General features: G+C 50.6%; 8 protein-coding genes across 8 annotated transcripts; 4 read left to right on the top strand and 4 right to left on the bottom strand.

Moving 5' to 3' along the window:
* Positions 1 to 1,082: 1,082 nt before the first annotated feature.
* On the bottom strand, positions 1,083 to 1,889 carry KY384_002687 (uncharacterized protein; the record flags this gene model as incomplete). Its single annotated transcript, XM_044811209.1, has 2 exons — positions 1,083 to 1,291; positions 1,337 to 1,889. The coding sequence occupies 2 exons, from the start codon at positions 1,887 to 1,889 to the stop codon at positions 1,083 to 1,085; spliced, it is 762 nt and encodes a 253-aa protein (XP_044672092.1).
* A 974-nt stretch (positions 1,890 to 2,863) lies between these two features.
* On the top strand, positions 2,864 to 3,550 carry KY384_002686 (uncharacterized protein; the record flags this gene model as incomplete). Its single annotated transcript, XM_044811208.1, has 1 exon — positions 2,864 to 3,550. The coding sequence occupies one exon, from the start codon at positions 2,864 to 2,866 to the stop codon at positions 3,548 to 3,550; it is 687 nt and encodes a 228-aa protein (XP_044672091.1).
* A 104-nt stretch (positions 3,551 to 3,654) lies between these two features.
* KY384_002685 (uncharacterized protein) lies at positions 3,655 to 4,221 on the bottom strand (the record flags this gene model as incomplete). The annotated part of the gene is made up of 1 exon (XM_044811207.1): positions 3,655 to 4,221. One exon carries the CDS (start codon positions 4,219 to 4,221, stop codon positions 3,655 to 3,657), a length of 567 nt encoding a protein of 188 aa, XP_044672090.1.
* Positions 4,222 to 4,964: 743 nt separating this feature from the next.
* KY384_002684 (uncharacterized protein) lies at positions 4,965 to 6,843 on the top strand (the record flags this gene model as incomplete). The annotated part of the gene is made up of 4 exons (XM_044811206.1): positions 4,965 to 5,828; positions 6,195 to 6,342; positions 6,397 to 6,587; positions 6,637 to 6,843. The coding sequence occupies 4 exons, from the start codon at positions 4,965 to 4,967 to the stop codon at positions 6,841 to 6,843; spliced, it is 1,410 nt and encodes a 469-aa protein (XP_044672089.1).
* Positions 6,844 to 9,836: 2,993 nt separating this feature from the next.
* KY384_002683 (uncharacterized protein) lies at positions 9,837 to 11,086 on the top strand (the record flags this gene model as incomplete). The annotated part of the gene is made up of 4 exons (XM_044811205.1): positions 9,837 to 10,153; positions 10,279 to 10,613; positions 10,711 to 10,723; positions 10,774 to 11,086. The coding sequence occupies 4 exons, from the start codon at positions 9,837 to 9,839 to the stop codon at positions 11,084 to 11,086; spliced, it is 978 nt and encodes a 325-aa protein (XP_044672088.1).
* A 659-nt stretch (positions 11,087 to 11,745) lies between these two features.
* KY384_002682 (uncharacterized protein) lies at positions 11,746 to 14,967 on the top strand (the record flags this gene model as incomplete). The annotated part of the gene is made up of 2 exons (XM_044811204.1): positions 11,746 to 11,830; positions 12,173 to 14,967. 2 exons carry the CDS (start codon positions 11,746 to 11,748, stop codon positions 14,965 to 14,967), a joined length of 2,880 nt encoding a protein of 959 aa, XP_044672087.1.
* A 224-nt stretch (positions 14,968 to 15,191) lies between these two features.
* KY384_002681 (uncharacterized protein) lies at positions 15,192 to 17,853 on the bottom strand (the record flags this gene model as incomplete). The annotated part of the gene is made up of 2 exons (XM_044811203.1): positions 15,192 to 17,723; positions 17,746 to 17,853. 2 exons carry the CDS (start codon positions 17,851 to 17,853, stop codon positions 15,192 to 15,194), a joined length of 2,640 nt encoding a protein of 879 aa, XP_044672086.1.
* Positions 17,854 to 18,653: 800 nt separating this feature from the next.
* On the bottom strand, positions 18,654 to 20,979 carry KY384_002680 (uncharacterized protein; the record flags this gene model as incomplete). Its single annotated transcript, XM_044811202.1, has 3 exons — positions 18,654 to 19,299; positions 19,347 to 19,766; positions 19,820 to 20,979. 3 exons carry the CDS (start codon positions 20,977 to 20,979, stop codon positions 18,654 to 18,656), a joined length of 2,226 nt encoding a protein of 741 aa, XP_044672085.1.
* Between the last annotated feature and the right edge of the window lie 4 nt (positions 20,980 to 20,983).

The raw sequence follows: 20,983 nt of genomic DNA, 5'->3' as shown, positions 1-20,983 counted from the left end.
TGCAATCTATGTACAATTCCAACCCGTTGTCCTACCAAAGGACTGATATTAGCGACGGTAACCACGTCAACTAAGAGGTCCTTGTCAGGACAGCCTCTCACACCGAGTTCGTCCTAAACTATTCTCGGATGGTCTCATCAACACCTGCCGAAGAGCTTTTCCGAAACACGTTGCTGAAGGCATCTGCAATTGATGAACGTCGACTGCCGCCTGAGCTAGCGGTCCATATACTGCTGGAGCGGCGCCTCTGGCCCTGCTCATCGGTGGATTCTTTGATTACTTTCACTTGAGACGGTTTTCCTGAAAGCACGAATAAATGAACAAATAGTAGGTCATCTGATATCAGCTTCGCTTACGCATGTTTCCTGCACCGCCTCTGCCATTACTGACGTAACGCTCAACAATCACCTCGGTCTTAGGCGTGGTATGTTGTTCGAGTTCAGCCATTGTGATAGATATGACTTTCACTTTGGTATATGTGAGCGTTCGAATGTGGAAAGCCGGTATTGATCAGCCTTTCTTGAGAAGATGAGCTGCGATTCGGAATCTTCTAACTCGAGAAAATAGACGACTTTGGCCAATAATTATATGCACATGTTTCTTTGGATCGGTCGGCCGTGACGTTCAACAGTGCATGTCACGCTTAGGAAAAGGGCATGCTTCTGTCAAAGGCAGTCATCCTAAGCTAGTAAGCTCTGATAAGACATATGCTTGGCATTGGCTGTTTCGAAAGCCCTTGAGACGATCATAGCCTTTCCCCAGATTTACTGGCAGCGCGGGGACGCCAACTACGTCAAGCGCAACCCCATGGTCAAAGCTTTCGATCACGCGACGCATTGTGATAGAGATAAGCATGATTCGAATTACAGGCTCGTCGAAGCCAGCCTTTTCTCTCTTGGTCTATAGCTCATGATTCCATGTCTATTCCACTCCCCTCTATACCAAAACATCGAACCAGGAGAGGACGCCGCTACCAGCACCACTTACGTTCGGGCTGGGACTGGAACTTATTGATCCAATCATGTCCGCCCTCCTCATATCCAACATGGTGGAGGCCCCACTGCGATTTGGTCTGCTGATCCTCATACCTTCGCTTGCACAAGATGTGACTCGCCAGCCCTCAGACTTGCTTCGGCGCTCTGTTTAAGCTTTATCTGCTCCGTCTCGGTCAGTGGAGTCTCATGGCTACGACTTCGCTTCTTGGAAAGAGGCGTCTCTGTCACAGAAGCATTGTCACTCTCATCATCAATGAACTGGTAGGAGCGATGTTCGACATTGGCCCAACCAGTGCCTGATGGAATTTAGCGAAACCCATCGCAAGTACATATTGCCTCACCCATAGACAGCTTATAACCCGTCCAGTCCTCAGTGAAGAAATGTACAAAGCCACCATGCGTCACTAAAACGATCTGCTTCTCAGGTCGTGCCTTGAGCCACTGCCTAGCCTCCCTTGCTCTCTTCTCTATTGCGGTAGCTGTCGGTGACCAACGATCAGTTTTCGAATTCCAGCCTTCCATCACCAGACTTAAGTCCACCGGCTTATCAGCCATCTCTTTTCTTAATGCTGAAAGATCGCTGCCCGTATCACATGGTACATTAGCAGTCTCCTGAGCTTCCGGTAGCGCAATGACCTTCCCACAACGATCTATATCTTGTTTGAAGCCGAGAAGGGCCGTATATATTGTTCGGCGGAGTGGCGAGCAGACTATGAGATCAATGCTGTCATGATCAGGAAAGGACTGAGCAAGTTGCCGACATTGTTCTTCGCCAAATGGCGTTAGGTCTGGGTCAGGTATAGAATGGTTTGCTACGCTTAGATTGTGAATGCTAATCTGATCAGCTAGGCATAAGACTATAGGCAGTTGTGCGCAACACAAACCCTTGTGCATGGCGAACGACGGTTACTATGGGAGCCACTACGAATATTCAGACTCTGAGCCTTGTGGGATTGGGCATTCTTCCTTACTGTATTGAGGTCGCGGGTATCTCGTAGGATTATTAGGCTTAATGATACACTAAAAGAGCAAGCTGAAGGATCAAGAAAGTTGGTCAAGGAATGGATGGCAAGAGGCGAGCGCCGCAAACGTTTTCCTGACATATCACGAGCTTCAAGAATCCTCCACGATTGGCCCCCTCGCCCCACCTAATCTTGCGCAATCTGCGGGTCGGCCCACGGCCAAGACATGAGTTTAGCCGAGAGGTTCCTTAAATTGCTTCACATGAATCCTTTCGTTCCTGTCTAATGTCCTACCTACCTTATGTCATTAGATGCCAAGACCATGGCGGACGGCATTAACGAATATATATCACTCCCGTCATGCACATTTACACCTTCCTCGATCTAGTTGCCCCGCCTGGCGACGACGATATTCTGTTCAACCCGTGGTTACATGCCCTAGCAATGTCATTGACGTGAAGGTGAAGAAGGGCCTGGGTAGCCCGATCGATGCCAAGTAATTTGAATATACTCTTCAATCATTCAGGAGCTTTGCTAATCCTATGCTGACAGGGTCGCCTATCCTCCAAAGCTTGAGAAAGATGGTCCGATCATACTAGACTTAGGCCACGGACTGCTGATCCCACAGCGCCACGATCGCCTTCATGGACTATGCATGAGCGCGAATGCTACCGTCGTTCAGCCAGCATACCATGTCTCGCAAGACCAGCCATATCCGACGCCGATACACGTAGTGGGTTCGCTTCCCCCTACTCAACAGATCGACTAGCTGACGGTTCTTGCGAGACCCTTGCTCTCTTCGATTGGATAGCACTTCATTTGCAGAAAGAAGGCAGCTCATTAGGGACCCCACCCCTTCGTTCGGTTGGAGTATGTGGCGGGTTCATTGGTGGAAGCCTAGCTACCATGCTGGCACTCACAGAATGCAACACCGCCAGATCTCACATTCGGGCTGCGATGGTAGAGAACCCTGTATTAGATTGGACGGATGTTCTGCCCGTGGATGGCACCCTGAAGATCGACGACAATCAGGCCGCCAAGCTGGCGAAGACTGGGCGGCCTAAGGCGACCGATCCGCTCGAGCGGAGAATGGCGACACTTGACTCGTTAATGGCCTGCAGAAGCGACATCTTTCAAAGACTGGAACACTTTTTCGACCCGTTCGCAAGTCCCTTGCTCTTCTTCCGCACGCCGTGCTTCGATCTGCCTCATCAGCAACAGATGCATTCTCGCGCCCCTCCGCCATTGGCGTCGAAGAATTCAGCAGCTGCCGAATCACAGGCAGAAGCAACCCATGTCATCGAGAGAAAGAGGACATACAGAAGAGCTCATCCGCCCCAAGGCTCATCTCTTGCCTTGCCATCGATTAGGCTTACAACGGGCAAGGACTGGGTCCTCAAACATCAAGCGCAGGAGCTAGCGAACTACATGCGAAGTAGTAACATTCGGGCAAAGAATTCGTTCCCACAACTCAACGACCAAGCAATCGAGCCAGAGACAACGGTTGAAGAAAAGGAAGACTTAGGACTCTGGGACAAACAAGACGTGATCAGGGCTGGTCATTGGCTTGGTGAGATGTTGAGGAAGCGTTGAATCCTCCCTTGATATCCGCTCATGAGTCAATACAATGTAATGTCCATACATCATCATTTCCATCGTCATTGGCCCATATCCTCTCCGTTACCCATACCAGCTCCTCAGCGTTTGATTTCCCCCGCCTCCTCCACTTTATCCCATTCACTATCCGTACTCAACTCGCCCTGCGAGCTTCCCTCCCCAAAACTCTGCTTTCGTCTCCTCAACTCCGCAGCCTCTGGCTTCAACATTTTCTTCACATCTCCCCCTTCGACCCCCGCAAAATTCCCTCCCCCTACGACTGGCCCTGCCGTCTCCTCCTCCCCTGCTCCGGCCTTCATATCCTCTGTCTCGGTCCCACTGCCCCCATCATCTTCCTCATCGTCCCCCTCACTTCCCCCGCCCCCACCACTACTTCCTCCTTTCGCCCCTTCCTTCGCGCTTCTCTCCTTTTCTTTCTCTCGCTCCTTCGCATTCGCCTCTTCGAGCTCACGCACGAACCAGTTCACGCCCCACCAGAGTCCGGCGCAGAGGAAAGAGAGGATGACGAAGTGGATACTGTAGGTGGCGGCAAGGAGAAGGGAGAGTACGATCTGCAGTGAGAAGAAGGCTATATTGGTTGCTCGGACAAGGGAGGGTGTGGGGCCTGGGGTGAAGATGCTGGTGAAGAGGTTGGTGAGGAAATCCATTCTTCGGTATTTTGATGTTCTGGTTGTAGGATGTGAATCGTTGAGGAAGGTAGATTATATTGGTTGGAAAAGGGATATCCTTGAGCAAGTGTGCTGGAGGTAGAAGGGTTTGTGCGCTTTACGGAGGTTGGGTCGGGATGGGTTGAGATAGCTGTTTGCTAGTCGGTGTTTGTGTTGTAGACGTGGAAGAGAGGATGAAAAGTTGAGTAACAAGCAAGATAGAGCTGCTGGTGCTCGGAACACGTGGACAGACCACGACGTGGAAGCCTGGCGTTGTTTACTGTCTCAGCAGATGCGTCGACCTGTTCCTGACGGTTGGCTAGACGTCATTTGTAGGCGTATCTGGCACTAAGCCAATCTTAGCCATAGTGTCCTTTTCCATCTGACCAGCCTCGTGGGTCGATATTGATTTTGTGGCTGGTCTCATCCGAATTGCACACACATGCTATACTCAAGGCTCTACAATAGTCATAGCTGTCTTCGCCGTGCAACAACTCCGCATTCACATTGCGGTCGGTTGTGCCGCCAATGACGCATGGGACGAAAAGGGCAAGTGGGGAAATGGTCCCCAGTCGTTGGAGAATTCGCTAGCCACGGACCTCGTGACTTACTCCAAATTTTCCGCATTCTCGTCATGCTTATTCAAATATATAAACCGACAATGAACCTGGATTGCATCTTACAGTCTTGGATCCTGTTTGCCTGATCTTGGAGCGCGGCGGATCAAGCAATTGTATTCCATGATGGCATCCACTGATGAAACAAGCGCCTCGAATATATTAAAACAGCCCAGTCAAGATTCATATGCTCACGAGAATGACACCGAGGGTATTTTCATTCACCATGCTGAAGCAGTCTCCGAGCAGCGCGACGCGTATGGCCCTGCCGGTCTTCGTGGAATAACCGTCAATCCCTACGTCGCACTATGTGCAGGTCTGGCGGCGATGGGGGGCTTGCTTTTCGGATATGATCAAGGCGTAGTGTCTGTTGTGCTGACGGAGGATCAATTTCTGAGTCGATTCCCACGCGTCAATGGTGGAGCTGGAGGATTCTGGAAAGGGTTCCTTACCGCCATGATTGAGCTGGGTGCGTTGCTTGGCGCCCTGAATCAAGGATGGATTGCGGACAAGATCTCCCGAAAATATTCCATTACTGTTGCTGTATGCATATTTACTGTAGGCTCTGTCCTCCAGACCGCTGCTGTTGATTATGCGATGTTGATCGTGGGCCGATTTATTGGGGGGATTGGCATAGGAATGCTGAGTATGGTGGCACCATTGTATATCTCGGAGATATCGCCGCCTGAAATTCGTGGAGCGCTGCTGGTCCTTGAAGAGCTTTCCATCGTATCTGGGATCGTTGTTAGCTTCTGGATCACTTATGGTACACGTTACATCTCGACGGAGTGGGCGTGGCGACTGCCATTTCTCCTTCAAATTATTCCTGGGTTGTTCTTGGGTGTCTGCATCAACTTTCTGCCCTTCTCACCTCGCTGGCTGGTGTCGAAAGGCCGAAATGATAAAGCATTGTCTGCTCTTGCTAGACTACGTACGCTGCCGGCGACAGATTCAAGGGTCATGCACGAGTGGTATGATATACGTTCAGAGGTGACATTTCATCAGGAAACCAGCGCTATTCGCCACCCGAAGCTGCAGGACGGCAGTCTTGCAAGCCGTGTAAAGCTCGAATTTGCTTCTTGGGTCGATTGCTTCAGAAGAGGTTGTTGGCGAAGAACACATGTTGGTGTAATGTTGATGTTCTTTCAACAATTTGTTGGTTGGTGCACATTCGAGACCTTTTGTCTTCGAAGATACAGCTAACTCATAAAATTGTTCAGGGATCAATGCATTGATATACTATAGGTGATTTGATCAGTATTTTTTGGTTGCTCTCCATCGATATTGAAGCTGACTTTGTCAATTTTTGTTAGTCCAAGTCTTTTCGGAACGATGGGACTGAACTACTCCATGCAGCTCATCATGTCCGGAGTGCTAAACATTACTCAGCTTGTTGGGGTGACCTCGAGTCTTTGGACTATGGACCGGTTCGGGAGACGACCCCTCCTCCTGTGGGGCAGCTTCTTTATGGCAGTCTCGCATTTGATCATCGCAGTTCTGGTGGGTAAATTTTCCAAGGATTGGCCAAGTCATCGACCTGAGGGCTGGGCATCAGTAGCTCTCTTGCTATTCTACATGCTAAGTTTTGGAGCATCCTGGGGCCCTGTCCCGTGGGCCATGCCCGCTGAGATCTTCCCATCCAGCCTTCGCGCGAAAGGGGTGGCTTTGTCAACTTGCTCAAATTGGCTGAATAATTTTATCATCGGGCTAATTACACCGCCTCTTGTTCAAAATACGGGATACGGTGCAGTATGTGGTCAGACCTTGTCCATGTCCAAGCCTTGCTAATGTGAAACAGTTTACTTTCTTCGCTGTCTTCTGCTTACTATCTTTGGTCTGGACTTTCCTATTTGTTCCGGAGACATCTGGAAGAAGCCTGGAGGCTATGGATCATGTGTTCAAAGACATCAACAGCGAGGAGGAAGAAACGAGACGAAAAATGATTGAGCGCAATCTTATTGGAAGCATACGTGAAGCTAATGACTCGGGCTCTAAATCCCCCTGATTTGTCGAAATACGTCCGAATTTAGATGGGAGGATCACCTGGTCCAGGCAGACACTCACTTATCAACCAGGATATAACGGTGAACGGCACAGCTCTCTGATCGCTGTCGAGGCCGCTGCTGATACTCGATGCTACCCACCATCTACGCAAGCTGACATTGGTTCTGGTTGCCGCATTATGCGGTGGCCCTTTGTCCGACGCATGGCAAGCTATACACCTTTCGAGCGGGTCTCGGGTCAGAGCGATCTAGACGAAACATGGTTCATGACAAAAAGTGTCCGTCTCGCGCAATTGTGACGATCAAATCTACGATGAGATGATGATTTAAAGGGTGATGATGCTTGGCACCACCTCTGTCAGGAGCGGCTCGAGCAATGAAGCGATGGATTCCGCCACAGCCATGGCACCGCGAGGCTCTGTTAGCGATTTGAAATGCTCTTGAACTCTCAGCCGTTTCAAAAATAGTCAGCTCCAGCCTGCCCTGTTGCGCGAAGGATTCAGGAAGGATGCAGGGAGGATTCGTGGCGTGGCTGTCCCCGAGAGGATTGGCCAAACCCTCACTGCAATCACGCAGCACCCTTCCAGCCCCGGTTTTTACTTTCATCTCTGTGTTTGCAGCACTGGATGCATAATAATAAAGCTGAGCATCAATAGCAATTATTCTGAAGCTCTCCCCTGGTGTCCAATGTCCGTTGTCTGATGTTGTTCAATCCCCTTACGGACGTACGCAGCTCCGGGCAAGGGTGCTCGGGTCGGGTAGCCAGCCTCCTCGATGAGAGGTGCGGAACGAAGACTGAGGAGCTCACGTATGCTTGGTTATTTGCATTTCCAGTGGCATACAATCTTATCTTACGCACGAGGGGTGCAGGGATCCGCAGTCACGCCGATGTTGCTCGATGCGAGCACGCGGAGTTGGCTCAACAAAGATGGAGGGATTGCAGGGGTACCCGCTGTCGCTGTCGTTCCCCATGAGTCCCCTCCCTCTAGAACACGTTAAGAGCAGTCGAGGGAATGGAAGTAGAGTTGCGTTAAGCGCCCGGAGCGGGGCAGATCACAGGGACTAATCACAACTAATGCAGCCTCTATCGTAGCGAGAGACCGTAGCTGCATACGCTGCTTATAGGGCTGTTAAGTCGCAATCTTACTGCCTTCGACGGCCAGATGCTCACCCGCTTGATAGTCATGCCCTTGCCCACATCGGACATCGACAGCAGGCCAAGCAAAGCCGTTAGCACCTTTAGCACCTTTAGCACATCGAGTACTCTAGCTCGAGGATCAATATCGTTCTTACAGTCTCACCCTCTTACTCTTACTAGAGCACCAGATCCTCCCCTCCTGCTGTTTCAACCCAGTCTCGATTCGTCCCTATACCAACCACATGGCTGTCCACGCCGGTGCTGTGGAGGGTCGTGGTAATGCCCTGCCATGTGTTCGCTTGTCCGCTCGATCTGCTTGGTAGGGACCAGCGATGAAACACTAAGCCTTCGTGGTAATGTTGTATTTTGCTGATTGAAAACGCGCCATGCCATTTTTATCGCAAGCTCCGCCCCACACTCCTGAGGTAACTCCTAGCATCTCACTTGACTCTCGCAATGCAAACCCATCTCAGTCATTTCCCCCCACCCCACTCAGTCTATAGGCCACCTCGCTACATTATTGCTCTTGACGCCCGCGCGAGTCGTGACAGATCGACACATCTCGGCGCTGACACTAGCACCCTCCGACTCGAAGCTTGTCGATCACTCTTCTCCAAAGCGATTAGAAGGGCGCCTCGATGTCCTGCAGCCCTGGCGAGGAACCTGAAAAGCGTCTCCGAAGCTTAAATCAGCCAATCGCTCTTACGTCCGTTATACACCTTGCAATCGCAGAGCTTCGAGCAAACCGTCGAACGCTCCAACCCTTCTTACTCGCATGCGTCAGGCCGTCTCACTGGCCATAATTCTCCTACCGCCTGCTTTTAGTCGCTCTAACGCTCTAACGCTTCAGCCTAGCCCCGCGTGGAAGGATTCTTAGCCTGTCCTTCTGCCTTCACCTGTACGATAGTCGATCGGGCCCTTAGACGAACACCGTGCTATCTCCGTTCCTCCTTGCCCGTACCGACGAGGACTGCAGGGCGAAGTGCCTGGTCAGCGTCCAGAGTTATGAAAGCTACCAGTGTTCGGAGGCCAATCATGGCACGCCCAGGCTTTCGCTTGCCCCTAGTGGAACAGCCTTGCTTCGTGAAACATCCCCAGCTGCGTACACCAAGCTGCGGTAGATGGATCTCCAAGAGACGCACAATGACTTGCATCACGCCGCCGAACTGACACAGACACGTCGTCGCTCTGATGGCTGACCGACGCAATAAAACCTTACTCTACTGCGCTCGTCGAGCGGACAAGTCGGCACGTCTTACACGCCCCGCAATTACATTCGCGTCTTATTGCAATTCACATGTTTCAAGATCTGTTCGCGTGCTCGGGGAAAGCGTATGACAGGTGCCGTCTTTAAAGCGAGCTCCATGAGAGCAACTGGTCTATTCCAGATATTCAGCCATCGTCTTCCTATTGAGTCACTATCCAAGCTCAGCCGCAGGAGAGCGGCAAAGAAACACACGCTTGAAAGCATTGGCTAGAGGCAGCAGCCGGTGTGAGTAGTGCACCGGTTGCGTTTCCGTGTTGGTTTTTGAGTAGCACCCACTAGCGCATCCTTCGGGCAGGGATTTGGATCCTACGAACTTCAGGTCCAAGTAGGGCTGGCTCGAGTTCTCTAAATGAGCCACTGGGCTTGTCTCTTCCTTCAATTATATAGGCACTCGTGCCCAGTACGGAAGGAGGAGCATCTCTATGAGTCTAAAGTCTGCGGAAATCCCATCGACAGCGGCGTCATTTTCCTGAAAGCTTCTGAATTACATATATACACTAACCATTCGGACCTCGAAGATTGGTTATATTGAACAGACTAGTAAGAATCTTCCTGTTCATGCATCGTACTGTTTTTCGTTTTTACGCACCATGTCATCGAGACGTCCTCATCGTGGACACTCACACGGACATAGGACATCGGCTGATCGTCAGACACGTGCCGAGCAAACCCTCTCGACAACTCAAGCAAGTCTAGAGGACTTTCATATAGGAGGAGCAGATCCCGTCTTGCTTCCTTACGACGAATCCCACTCACAGTTGCAACCGCCAACAAACCGACACGCACCTGACTACGTGCAAACTCCATCTGCCCAACCTGCTTTGCAAGATTATCACTTTGACACCACCTTCGACCAGCTCAACCTACCCGGTGACGACGCTTTTGATCCCCAAAGTTACAATATGAGGTGAGGATCTCACTTTCGAACTTTCAATCCGTACTCATAGGCCTTAGTACCAGCTATTATCAGCCGTATCAAGGGGTACCAGCAACATCCTACTCAAGTAAGTGAAACTTCTCTTCAATGCTCAGTCTCTCGCTCAACAGAGCAGGCTACCCCCATCCCGGCTCTGAGCTCCCTCCCTCTCGCAGTATGTCTGGCCCCCCTAGCCATATGCTCCCTAGCAGCATACTGCCCAGCTCGACCTTTGAGGAGGAATTCGATGAAGCTGGGAGGGAGGTTGCTCGGCAGCGTCGCCGTCGCATTGCTCATGGCCGAAGGGATCACAAGGCCAGAATGCGTAGGGTGATGCTGCCGAGTGTACCAGAAGACTCAGGGTCGAGCCAGGTACACGATTTGAGCGGGTCGATTAACACTTTTGCAGGTCGCTCGCCATATCAATCCAGTACCGCGACTATGAGTGGCAGTACTTACCCAACGACCAGGTAAATGACACGCTGACTCATAGATTTTGTACAATTGTTGACAACCTTGAAGCAGCACTTACTATCCCAATTACACAGCGGCATCTTATCCGTCAGTCTACCCTCACCTGCAAACAAAACGCTAGCTGATTATTGACACAGTGAAACTTTGTATCCTCCGACGGTGGGCTCCCATCCAGGAGGGCCTGGTTATGACCATCCTCGCGGGGGCCGTAGCCCACCCAATCAAGATCCAGTCATTATTGAGCAGCCAAAGAAACCTCAATGCTGGGACCACGGGTGCAACGGTCGAACCTTCTCAACTTTCAGCAATCTACTTCGGCATCAACGAGAAAAGTCCGGTAGCTCCACCAAATCACTCTGCCCCAGATGTGGTGCTGAGTTCACTCGAAAGACCGCTCGTGACGGCCACATGGCACACGATAAATGCAAAAGTAATAGACGCGACGCTTAGAGACCAGTGTAACAGTTTCTTGCATGGAGGGATACGTGGGCATTACGATAGCATAGCGACGGCAGCGACATCATTTTCAGCATCTGACATTCTTTTGACATGAGATTTTGGTCTACGCCAGCGACACATCGGGCATTTCGGAAAGCATGGGAAAAGCGAGCATAGAGCGTCCGGAATTGGACATACTGTAATTGAGATCGCTTGGCGTCCATAGATGAGCCCACTCACAAATCACAATACCCGGCTTTCAATAGACTAGCAGTAATGTTAGCACCCCTTATCCCTAGCTGCAGTCAGGGCTCCACTGAGTTATTTTGGCAAGTATTGCGCAGCCCAAGCCCCAATCTCACCTCATCTGGTGGTCGATCGTTGGCCAGCTTCGCCACTGTTTCAGGTGCATCTTGCCTGCGTTGGACTTCCATCGCAAGTCTCATGAAACATGTCGGAGATCCTCCTCGCTTGCTGAGGGTAACCTGCCCTGATTCACGTCAAGTAGAGGCGGTGCTTGCTCGGTCTGCGGTCTAAGGTTTACAGCACAACATTTCATCGATGATGCTTTAATAAGCCTTAGACGCGAAAGACGCGCGCTTGAAGCAGTGACCTTTCATTGGCTAATTCTTGTACCGGTAGGACTCAAGACTACAGTAACGTGATGCCAAATGCGCGTTGATCTTCCTCAGGCTACGAGTTACTCGCGCATCTCCGATCCAAACGTCCTGACTCCAACCGTCAAGATTATCCCGGGTCTACAAAGCTCAACGTTGTTCCAACGAATACAAGTTGACAAAAAATACAATCCTGGATCACGAACAGCAGCACTGAATTAGAATAAACATAAGTTGCAATTCAAAATGGTGTCTGACTATTTCATCAGCTAAGTAGCATATCTGCTGCGTTTTTTGACCCTGCTGCATCGACCAAGGCTACACGAGTCTCGCGAAGATGCTTCGACCTTTGGCTCAGCTGTTCCGCGTTCATCACTCTCACACAAATACCAGATCTTTACGAACACGGCATTTAGAAGGAGTGCGGCGGCGGAGAACGATTGCGTAAAGGAGATGTGGACATCAAAGCAAAGTCATTGAGATAGATTCAGAAATAAAGGCAAAATATTGAAAGATCAATTGCCAAAGATGGCCTCCATTTTCACTTATGGAACGGGACCGGCTCAAGTAGCTTCACCATGGGCCGTTTCGTCTTCGAAGAACATATCGATACCTCTGGAAACGACAACCTTCAAGAGGCTGGCAGGAAGCGATGTTCCACAGCCCGAGGCATTGGCAGATTATGGAAATTCAAAACTCGAGGCAGAACCTCAAGAAGGTCCTACAGAATACAAGTTACATCTATTGCTGCGCCCACGGCGGAATTTCTCGTCGACGTCGACCGTGCAAAAGGTTCCAGGCTCGCACCTATCCAAATCTCGTTCGCAAACGCCTTCAAATAGCACGAGGATTCCATCTGGGACGTCCTCTCAAGCTCTTGCTCCCAGTACTCAGTCGCGGCAAAACAGACTCCAGCATCTTACGACTCAGCTCTTGTGGAGGCTGCAGCAGTCTTCACCGCATCATACTTCAAGCAAGTCTGACCTCGTACTGCCTGTTCTTCCAGAAGCCGACATTGAGCTTTCAGCTCTACAAGGTCCTAGAGAACTCCTCGCTGGCTTGGAAGAAAGCGTGGGCGCCCTTTACGAGATAGGCGTTAGCGATGACGGGACCCTTGTTGGACTAGCAATAGACGAGCTGGAGGAAAGCTTACTCGTCTTACGAGCCATGGCTTTCAGCCTCGGGTGCAATCTCCGTCTTCTGCGAATGGTGGTAGTTGGCGAATGCCAGTGGGCAGAAGAGACCTCAGAGCTAGTAAATGGCACCACCAAAATACACCAAGGAAAGCTTTGGGTCGCAGAAGTACTCGTAGCGCCATTTTTGAGATCAGTGGAATCTCGAGAGGATCCAAATTGCACCAGGAATAGTGGAACAACACCCCCAACCGAGACCCATAGGTTTGCGCTTACAAACTCCTCGCTTGAGCCCGAGCAGTTGCGCGTTTCCTTAATTGGAAGCACTACCTCTGGAAAATCGTCTTTGTTGGGCACCCTTTCGACCTCGACATTCGACAACGGCCGTGGGAAAAGTAGGCTCAGCCTCCTAAGGCATCGCCACGAAATTGTTTCTGGTGTAACTAGTTCGCTTGCGCAAGAGTTGATTGGTTATCAACAGATCCTTCAAGCGAGCGGCACGGCAAACAACGTGGTCAACTATGCATCTGACAATGTCTCTTCGTGGACGGATATTCACCATTCGAGTAATCTGGATCGGCTAGTATTCATCACTGACTCTGCAGGACACCCCAAGTTTCGGAGGACAACAGCTAGGGGGCTTATATCTTGGGCGCCGCATTGGACACTTTGCTGTGTTGCTGCGGATGACGACGAGGATAGCTCTGGAAGGATCGGTGCAACTGCGACGTCCGGGGATGTGCTCGGACCTGCAGGTCAAGGGATCGACCTGTCGAAAGCTCACCTCGACCTCTGTCTCAAGCTTGATCTGCCGCTTGTTGTGGTGATTACAAAGCTAGATCTTGCATCTAAGATCGGGCTTAGACAAACCGTTGCGAAAGTCTTGTCAACAATCAAGGCATCAGGACGGAAGCCTACAGTCATCCCTGTTACTAGTTCATATTCAGGGATCGTGGAGTCACGAAGCATCCTGAGAGCGGACCACGAGGCAGTGCAAAGCGTGATGGGGTCAATTCTGCCTGATCAATCATCTTCACTCGTGCCCATCGTACTCACAAGTGCTGTGACTGGGATCGGCATAGGTCAAGTCCATTCCCTCTTACGGCAGCTGCCTGTCTTCAACCCAGAGTCTCCTGATCCCCTTAGCTCTGCTTCAGAGGAACAGCACGACGGGAAAGGGTCTACTACAGTCTTTCATGTCGATGAAATCTTCGCAGTGCACGAAACGTTCCAGGATTATGCAGCCATCAGCTCAAGCTCTCGCCCGTGCTTCATTCTCAGCGGCTATCTGCGCCATGGTGTCCTTCAAACAGGCGACAACCTACTTTTAGGCCCGTTCTCATCGGAATCGACGCTTGTTGTTTCGGACTTACCTTTGGCTTACCGAACAAAGTCATATCCTGGACTAAGCAAATCCCTACCACAAAATTTCACAGCCTATCCCAGCACTCAAAGTCTAGCCGTGGTAGACGTTGAGAACGGTGGCGAACAACAAGTAGCAAGTCGTAGAGGCACTAGCCACCTCTGGCAGACGGTACAAGTTGCAAGCCTTCGATACCTCCGTCTTCCTGCCCGAGGGCTAAAAGCCGGACAAGTTGGCACTGTGGCGATCTCGACAGCAAACCCGCTGTATCTCAATGGTGAACCGTGCATCCGACGAGGCATGGTGCTATGCAAGCCTTTGACACTCGCGCAAACTCCTCCGGCATACTCTTGCATCACAGCCGTGTTCGCGGACCCAAGTATCTACGTTAACCCTGGCAGTACGGTGACCCTCGTCACCGCCAGCATTCGCACGCCGGCCAAGATAGTTGAGGTTAGGATACCCGAACGAGCGAGCACTGCGAGCGCAAATCCAGACATATTCGCGTTCGACGAGAATTACGACCTGAAGAATGATTTTGCAAGCTCCGGTGAGGGGAATGCGATGCCCATGCTGGAAGAGATCGAGATAACCTTTCGCTTCACAAACAGTCGAGAATGGGTCGAGTTAGGCACCAAGGTTCTCGTGACACCTGCTGGTGGTATCAGTATGCTTAATGCGCCATCGAGAGATGGATCGAGCGATGTAAATAGTGGTGGTGGTGGCGCTGTCGCAGCTTTGGATGGGTTCGTTGGCAAGATCGTCGCTGCAACTGAATAAGCTTGTGAAGTAAAGCAAATGCTCCTTGAGGAAAGAGAGCTGAGCGGCATTGGTAGCAACACATAACAGTAAATGTGATATCTCATGAGTATCGCCCCTTACTGTAATTTCATCTAACAGTTCACGTAATTCATATTCCATGTCTCGAGCACTCCCAAGCCGCCGACGGTGCCATTTTTCGCAAATTATCCTCGTCGCACATTCCACATCAGCAAATCAAAGTCTCATAAGCCCCCCTTCCTCGCATTAAAAATCTCGATCTTATCAAAGAACAGTATCTCCCTCAATCTTAACTTCACCTGCGGCGGCCTGTTTCCCGACGCCATCAACGCTTCCTCCTCTTCATCGGAGGAATCCTTATCATAGACACCTACTGCCCGATCCAGAGCTTCCTCCTCAGGATCAATTCCACCGTCTTCACTACCGTCATCATCATCGTCGTCAGCTTCATCATTATCCTCGTCACTCGGCCCAGGCGTATAATCCTCACTACTGCTTTCCTGAGCCCCTCCCCCATTTACATCACCACCGCCCTGGCCCTTCTTCCTCCAGCTTCGCGCTTTCACAGGCGCTTCTACAACCTCAAAGCACTTGTCATAGATCGCCAAATACGCTAGTTCGCACTCCTTCCTCAAATTCACAATATCGACCACGCACTTCGCGACTTCTCTCGCGCTGAACGCGGCGCCCCAGACATGGCTAATGATGTGCGGAAGGTGCAGGGAGCGAAGAGTCGGTATGTTGAGTAGCTGTTGCAGGAAGAAGTGCCAGTCTTTGTAGTCAAGGGAGAAGGAGAGTTCACGGATGCGGGGGAATTTCGACTTGTTGTTGTTGTTGGTGGGGGGCACGGCAAACATGTGCGCTAGATGGTCGCGTTGGAGCATCCATTTCTTGTGCGAGCTTCGCGTGAGACCGTCGTAGCTGTTCAGAAGAACTTTTGTGAGGGAGCGCCGGTGTCGTTTCAATACCCCGTTGTAGATTTGATTCATGGTGACTGTGGATACAACGGCAGAGTCGTTGCGGAGTAAGAGCCATTCTAGGCTGTGGGGGACGAGGGTTTTCTGGAGGAAGATGATTAGCTCGGTGGAGACAGAATCAGTGTGGATACGTTTGAGTCTGAGGCGGTAGGTGGGCTTGGATTGTTCGACTACGCGTGGCGAGGATGGCATTCGTCTGAGTCGTGGGAAGTCGCGACTTTTCTTGTCGAATGAGTTGGCAGGAAGTGAGTCTATGAAGGACTTAGGTGACTGAAGGGGGGCGTATTCGGAGGCGAGATGGCGCCATAGACTCGGTGTGTCTATGCATTTGAGAAGTGTCAGGCTTGTGAGCATGGTCCAGTCGATCGCGTCCGTGAGTATTCTCGGTTGAATGCAATGCCACTCGAGCGCCAGGACCTCTAGCTTCAATTTTTGGATCAATCGCGTCGGAATCCTCAGTCCTTGTTTTTGTAGGTCCTCAGTCGTTTTTGGCAAAGCAGTCGTAATGTCTGAGTCTTTCTCCTGTGCATAGAGTTCCTTTCCACTATGAAGAGAGGTTTTCTCCTCCTCAGGGATGGGAGGCTTCGATGGTGCTAGTACCGGGTCGATACTTTCCATGTCGATGGTGTCAGAAAGAGCATTCTCAGTCGTTTGAGCCTGCTGTATTGGAGAGTTCATAGGAGCTTCGATGCCAACGACATCCTCAAAGCTCGTTGGCTCTTGCATTAACTCGGCTGTTTCGGTATCGCGCTGATTTTCCCCAGAAATGCGAGCTACTCCGTCGTCTAGGCCAATTCGGAGGAGAGCACGAAACAAAACATCCAGTGTGCCAACTTCGCCCTTATTAGCCAGAAGATCATTTATCTGAGCATCAGGCATCCCTGATGTACATAGGCTGAGTGCCATCCCTACAGCAAGTTCTCGGAGCTTGTCAACAGACTTTGCGATCAAAACACCTAGTTCGTGGAGATTGGTGAGCTCGTCGATTGCGATAGCACTGATTGACCGCAGAGGCGGAAGGATTGAGAAATTTGGAGACTCCACGTAATTGTTGGAGTATACAAGGTACTTATCTTTTGCGCTAGTCTGTGAAGCCGAGCCTGACGACGGGTGTGGACCTGATGTAGCTGGAGGTGCAGCTGTCGAGCTGCTTGATCGAACAAGACCAGCCTCCTTGTACGCTTTGCTGTTGTTATGGAAGCGTACATGAATCTTGCCGAGCATCGAAGGCTGTTCGTCACCTAATGATGACAATGAGATCCAGATATCTCTTACAATCCCACTTGGCAGGTCCCAGATGAACTCCTCAAGATTCGGCATGCGAGCTATGCAAATTGCAACCAGGGTACCCAGCAACTTCCCACGTTCATTAGTGATAACGTAGTCCCTGATCATTTCCTCAGGCCCATTGCTCAACGAGAACGTTTTCACGAAATGAGAGTACGAGTTCCCTCTACGCGATTTGACAAATGGTGTCAGGATTTCTGCGCTTGCATGATTGACATGACCGCATGCACCACATCTGACAGACTCAGGCGGCGTGTCAGACTTAGCCTTGTGGTACAAGTCATCCCTCATTGCAAGCGTTGAGAGTCCGAATGTCAGCGCATCAACGCCCAATTTGGGATCGGAAGGGGCATCATCGTCCGGCCATATGATGTCAAAACGTCTATACAGTACTGGTGTCACGAGGCTGTGCATGGTCGAGTTGACAAGCGCAAGTGAAGTAAGATCAGTGTCTCTCATCTGTGTAGCATCGTTTAGCGAAGCCAGGTAGATCTAACCGTTGGGAGTCACTCACCTCTCTGAGGATCGCCTTCAGCATATCCAAGGGAAGATCAAGGATATGCAATGATCCATCCTTCGCCGTCGAGCCATACCCACCGGGGCAGGCGCATGGGGCAGACATTTTATAGATGCGCGTAACGCAGTATACAATCGCAGGTATTCATTGAACGGAGGGGGGTATATGAGAGAATGATGTGGGTATGGGAAGGCTCATATTTCGAAAGTCATAGTTGGTAAGAAGGTCGAAATGGGGTCATAATTCACTCTTGCATGTGAGACTTGGCCAAGAGGGGTCCTTTCCGTGACGCGACCCCTGAGCCAGTCATATATCTTCGTTCACACGTTACACGTCCGTACAACACATCATAACCTTAGGCACATCACTTGTAAATGAGGGACTGGTACTTAAATACGAAGCAAACACGCCCCGGGGGTTCCAATTCGCAAAGGAGGTTCAGCAGGTGGCAGGTCTTGGCAGCACTAGACAGCAAGACAGCGTATGCAGATTTTAAGGTGGTGGGGAGGCTGGGGAGTCTTACACGGGGGCCGGTTAGCCGTCGAAGGCGGCAACCGCGCCCGAGACTACATGCGCACTTTCAATCCTGCTCCGGTATTCTGGAGAACGGCCTTTAAGTCAATCTGGCCCATTGAAGGATACTTCATCATGATTTCGAACTTCCACCAATCAATTGATACTGGTATGAGTGATAAGTGCCAAAAAGGAAAGTGTCACGAGTACTAAAGGTTCATCCACCTTGTAACTTGAGTCAAAATGTGAGACAATAAAAGGCGGGATATTATGAAACTAGTTTAGAGCTAATGCTTAATTTAGGTTACTCTTTTTTAACGTAATATATGTTATAAAAAAACGATTTAGATGTTCAATAGAGGTATATAAGTTGAGCATTAAGAACTTGATTCCTACTTGTGCTCTTGAATTAGTCTTGTATGAATGTCTTGAAGCGAACATCTATAGCGTCCTATGTCCCTCCTGTACCCCGCAGGATGCTTGAATTCTTCCTGCGTCGATGCAGCGTCGATAAAGAATTGCCAGAGTTTATGCCAAGCAGACTCACTATAGATTAGAGGCCCCCTCTTCCCGATATTGTAATCGGCTGCCAAAAGTCCGCTGTTTAGGAGGTGTGAAACTTGTGGGGATCGCTTCACATGCTTCTCCTTCTTCTTCACCTTTAGATTCTCTGAGAAGCGATCCCTCTGTTCGAGGGTTGGGTGTAAATCGTCCGATGGGATTATGCTCAAAGGGCTGGATTGGTTCTGGCCATCCAGACCATAAAGGTTCCACAATACAAAACGACTGTTGGCACACGAATTCAGGCGACGAAACTGCGGCGCTGTAACAACTGGGCCCCGGAAATCGCATTCGACGGAGTTCACAAAGTAGTAGAGTGGCACAGTGCAAGTCTCGGCTGGTAGCTCATGAATCGTTCGGGGCGTCGTACTAGACTTGCGCAATTTTAGACATTCGATATCTGTCCAAGTGTAGTCGCAGAACCCAAAATCTCCCATGGGGTGATCGGAACTGAGAGCAAATATAAGGCCTCTCCGTCTGGGTCAGGTTAACAAAGCTTACACGTCACGCGTAGGAAAACTCACTCCATGGCACATTGCATCAAAATCTCCCAGAAAAACTGATTGTGCTGCTGTGTCATCACGCTGGCATACCGTCCACGTCCGGAGGATAATGTGTTCCTTGTTTGCAGTATTGGCTGAAGCTCTTCACAATGTTCCAGGTTACTGGACGCTGTCGCTTCGATGATACGTGTCGGCCGAGGTGACACTTGTCGCGGCTCCTGGTTTTGCAGGATCACTTGCAGAATTCGAGACGCCCAATGCCCTTCGTTATCCATCACTATACGGTAGGCCTGAAATTTTGGTATGTCGAAAGAGACTTCTTTCTCCAGGGTGGTATAGAAGTCATCAGGGATGACACATTCCGGAAGGAAGTAGCACACCCGATGAGGACGCGGATCAGGACGTGCCGTGAGGTTGAACTGGTAGAAGAGAAAATCGAAGCTGACCACTTGCAATCAGCATGGTAGGATGTAAGTCTAGCAGAAGAGACTGACCGGTCAAAATTTGCGAAGTACCATCGGCACTCTTCTTCAATCCCTCGTGCGATTGCGACCCTCTCCAATGGCGCATTGAGTGGACGATCACGTGCGTCAAGCTTGTGCTGGACAAAGTATTGACGTGAATATCCATCGAGGTAAATCTCTGGCGAAGACGAAGCTGGAGCATTGGAGGACTGCTTAACAACAATCTTGAAGTCGGCGACACGGGGCTGTAACCCCATGAAGTCTACCTTGAGAGGCAATTCTGATGAGCTGCTCTCAATTGCCCTGTAAATCTCCATGACTGCTTCGTATGCCGAGAAGTGGTCACTTGACTCGATAGGCTTCAACATATCCGTTTTGTCCACTGTTGCAGGCTTCCAGTGAGGGAAAGCGACCATTGTCCACGGATTGACATATTCATCTCCTGTAAGGCAAGTGTGGAGGACGCGGTTGACCGCTTCGTGTAGGAGCGAGACCGGCATCCGGTAGGGCGAATTGCTCGGATCAAGCCAGTAAGCTGAAGGACGCAGCTTTGAGCGCCTCGACGTGTTCACGGACAGGGGCGGGCCTGATCGCGCGATGTCAGAGTCCGAGGCGTCATCAGAATCGCCTTCAGTGGACCAGTCATCCTCCCCAGTAGCCTTGCCGAAAAGATTGGGGTCAGAACGGATGTCATCGGCGATCTCACTGCTCTGTTGAAGATTGGGCACCAGTTCGACAAAACGTGTATCCGCCGTACACACGCCAATGTAAAATGCAACGTACTTTTGTTGTCGTGACCTCGTGAGATACTGTTGAAACCCTGCCATCTGTGAGGTCCTGGCCTTGATGTCGAAAAGGATCAGGACAAGCTTCTGCCCTGCGAGGCAAGCTTGATCGGTCCGCCAAAACCTATCGGCAAAGCTGGTATCTGGGTGAAAAGTATCAGCGCAACTCAGCGCTCCGTCAGCCAAAGCAAATTCAAAGGAGCGAATAACATGCGAAGAGCTCCGAAGGAGGGAGAAAACGTCCCCTTCGTAGAGACTACCATGGTTTTGGATAATAAGTCTGTCCAAATCATTCTTCGAAGGCATATCGACCAACCGTATTCGCAGATTTCCAGTGATTTGAGTGAGATCAAAATCTGTACCTTGCAGTCGATCGTTTTCGACAGCTCTCTCGGCAGAGTGCATTGGT

The sequence above is a fragment of the Bacidia gigantensis genome (genome assembly GCF_019456465.1).
Source record: "Bacidia gigantensis strain McMullin 20006 chromosome Unknown contig_156, whole genome shotgun sequence".
NCBI classification, from domain to species: Eukaryota; Fungi; Ascomycota; class Lecanoromycetes; order Lecanorales; family Ramalinaceae; genus Bacidia; species Bacidia gigantensis.
Note: the sequence above shows the minus strand (reverse complement) of the source record. Positions and strands in the feature narration are given on the sequence as shown.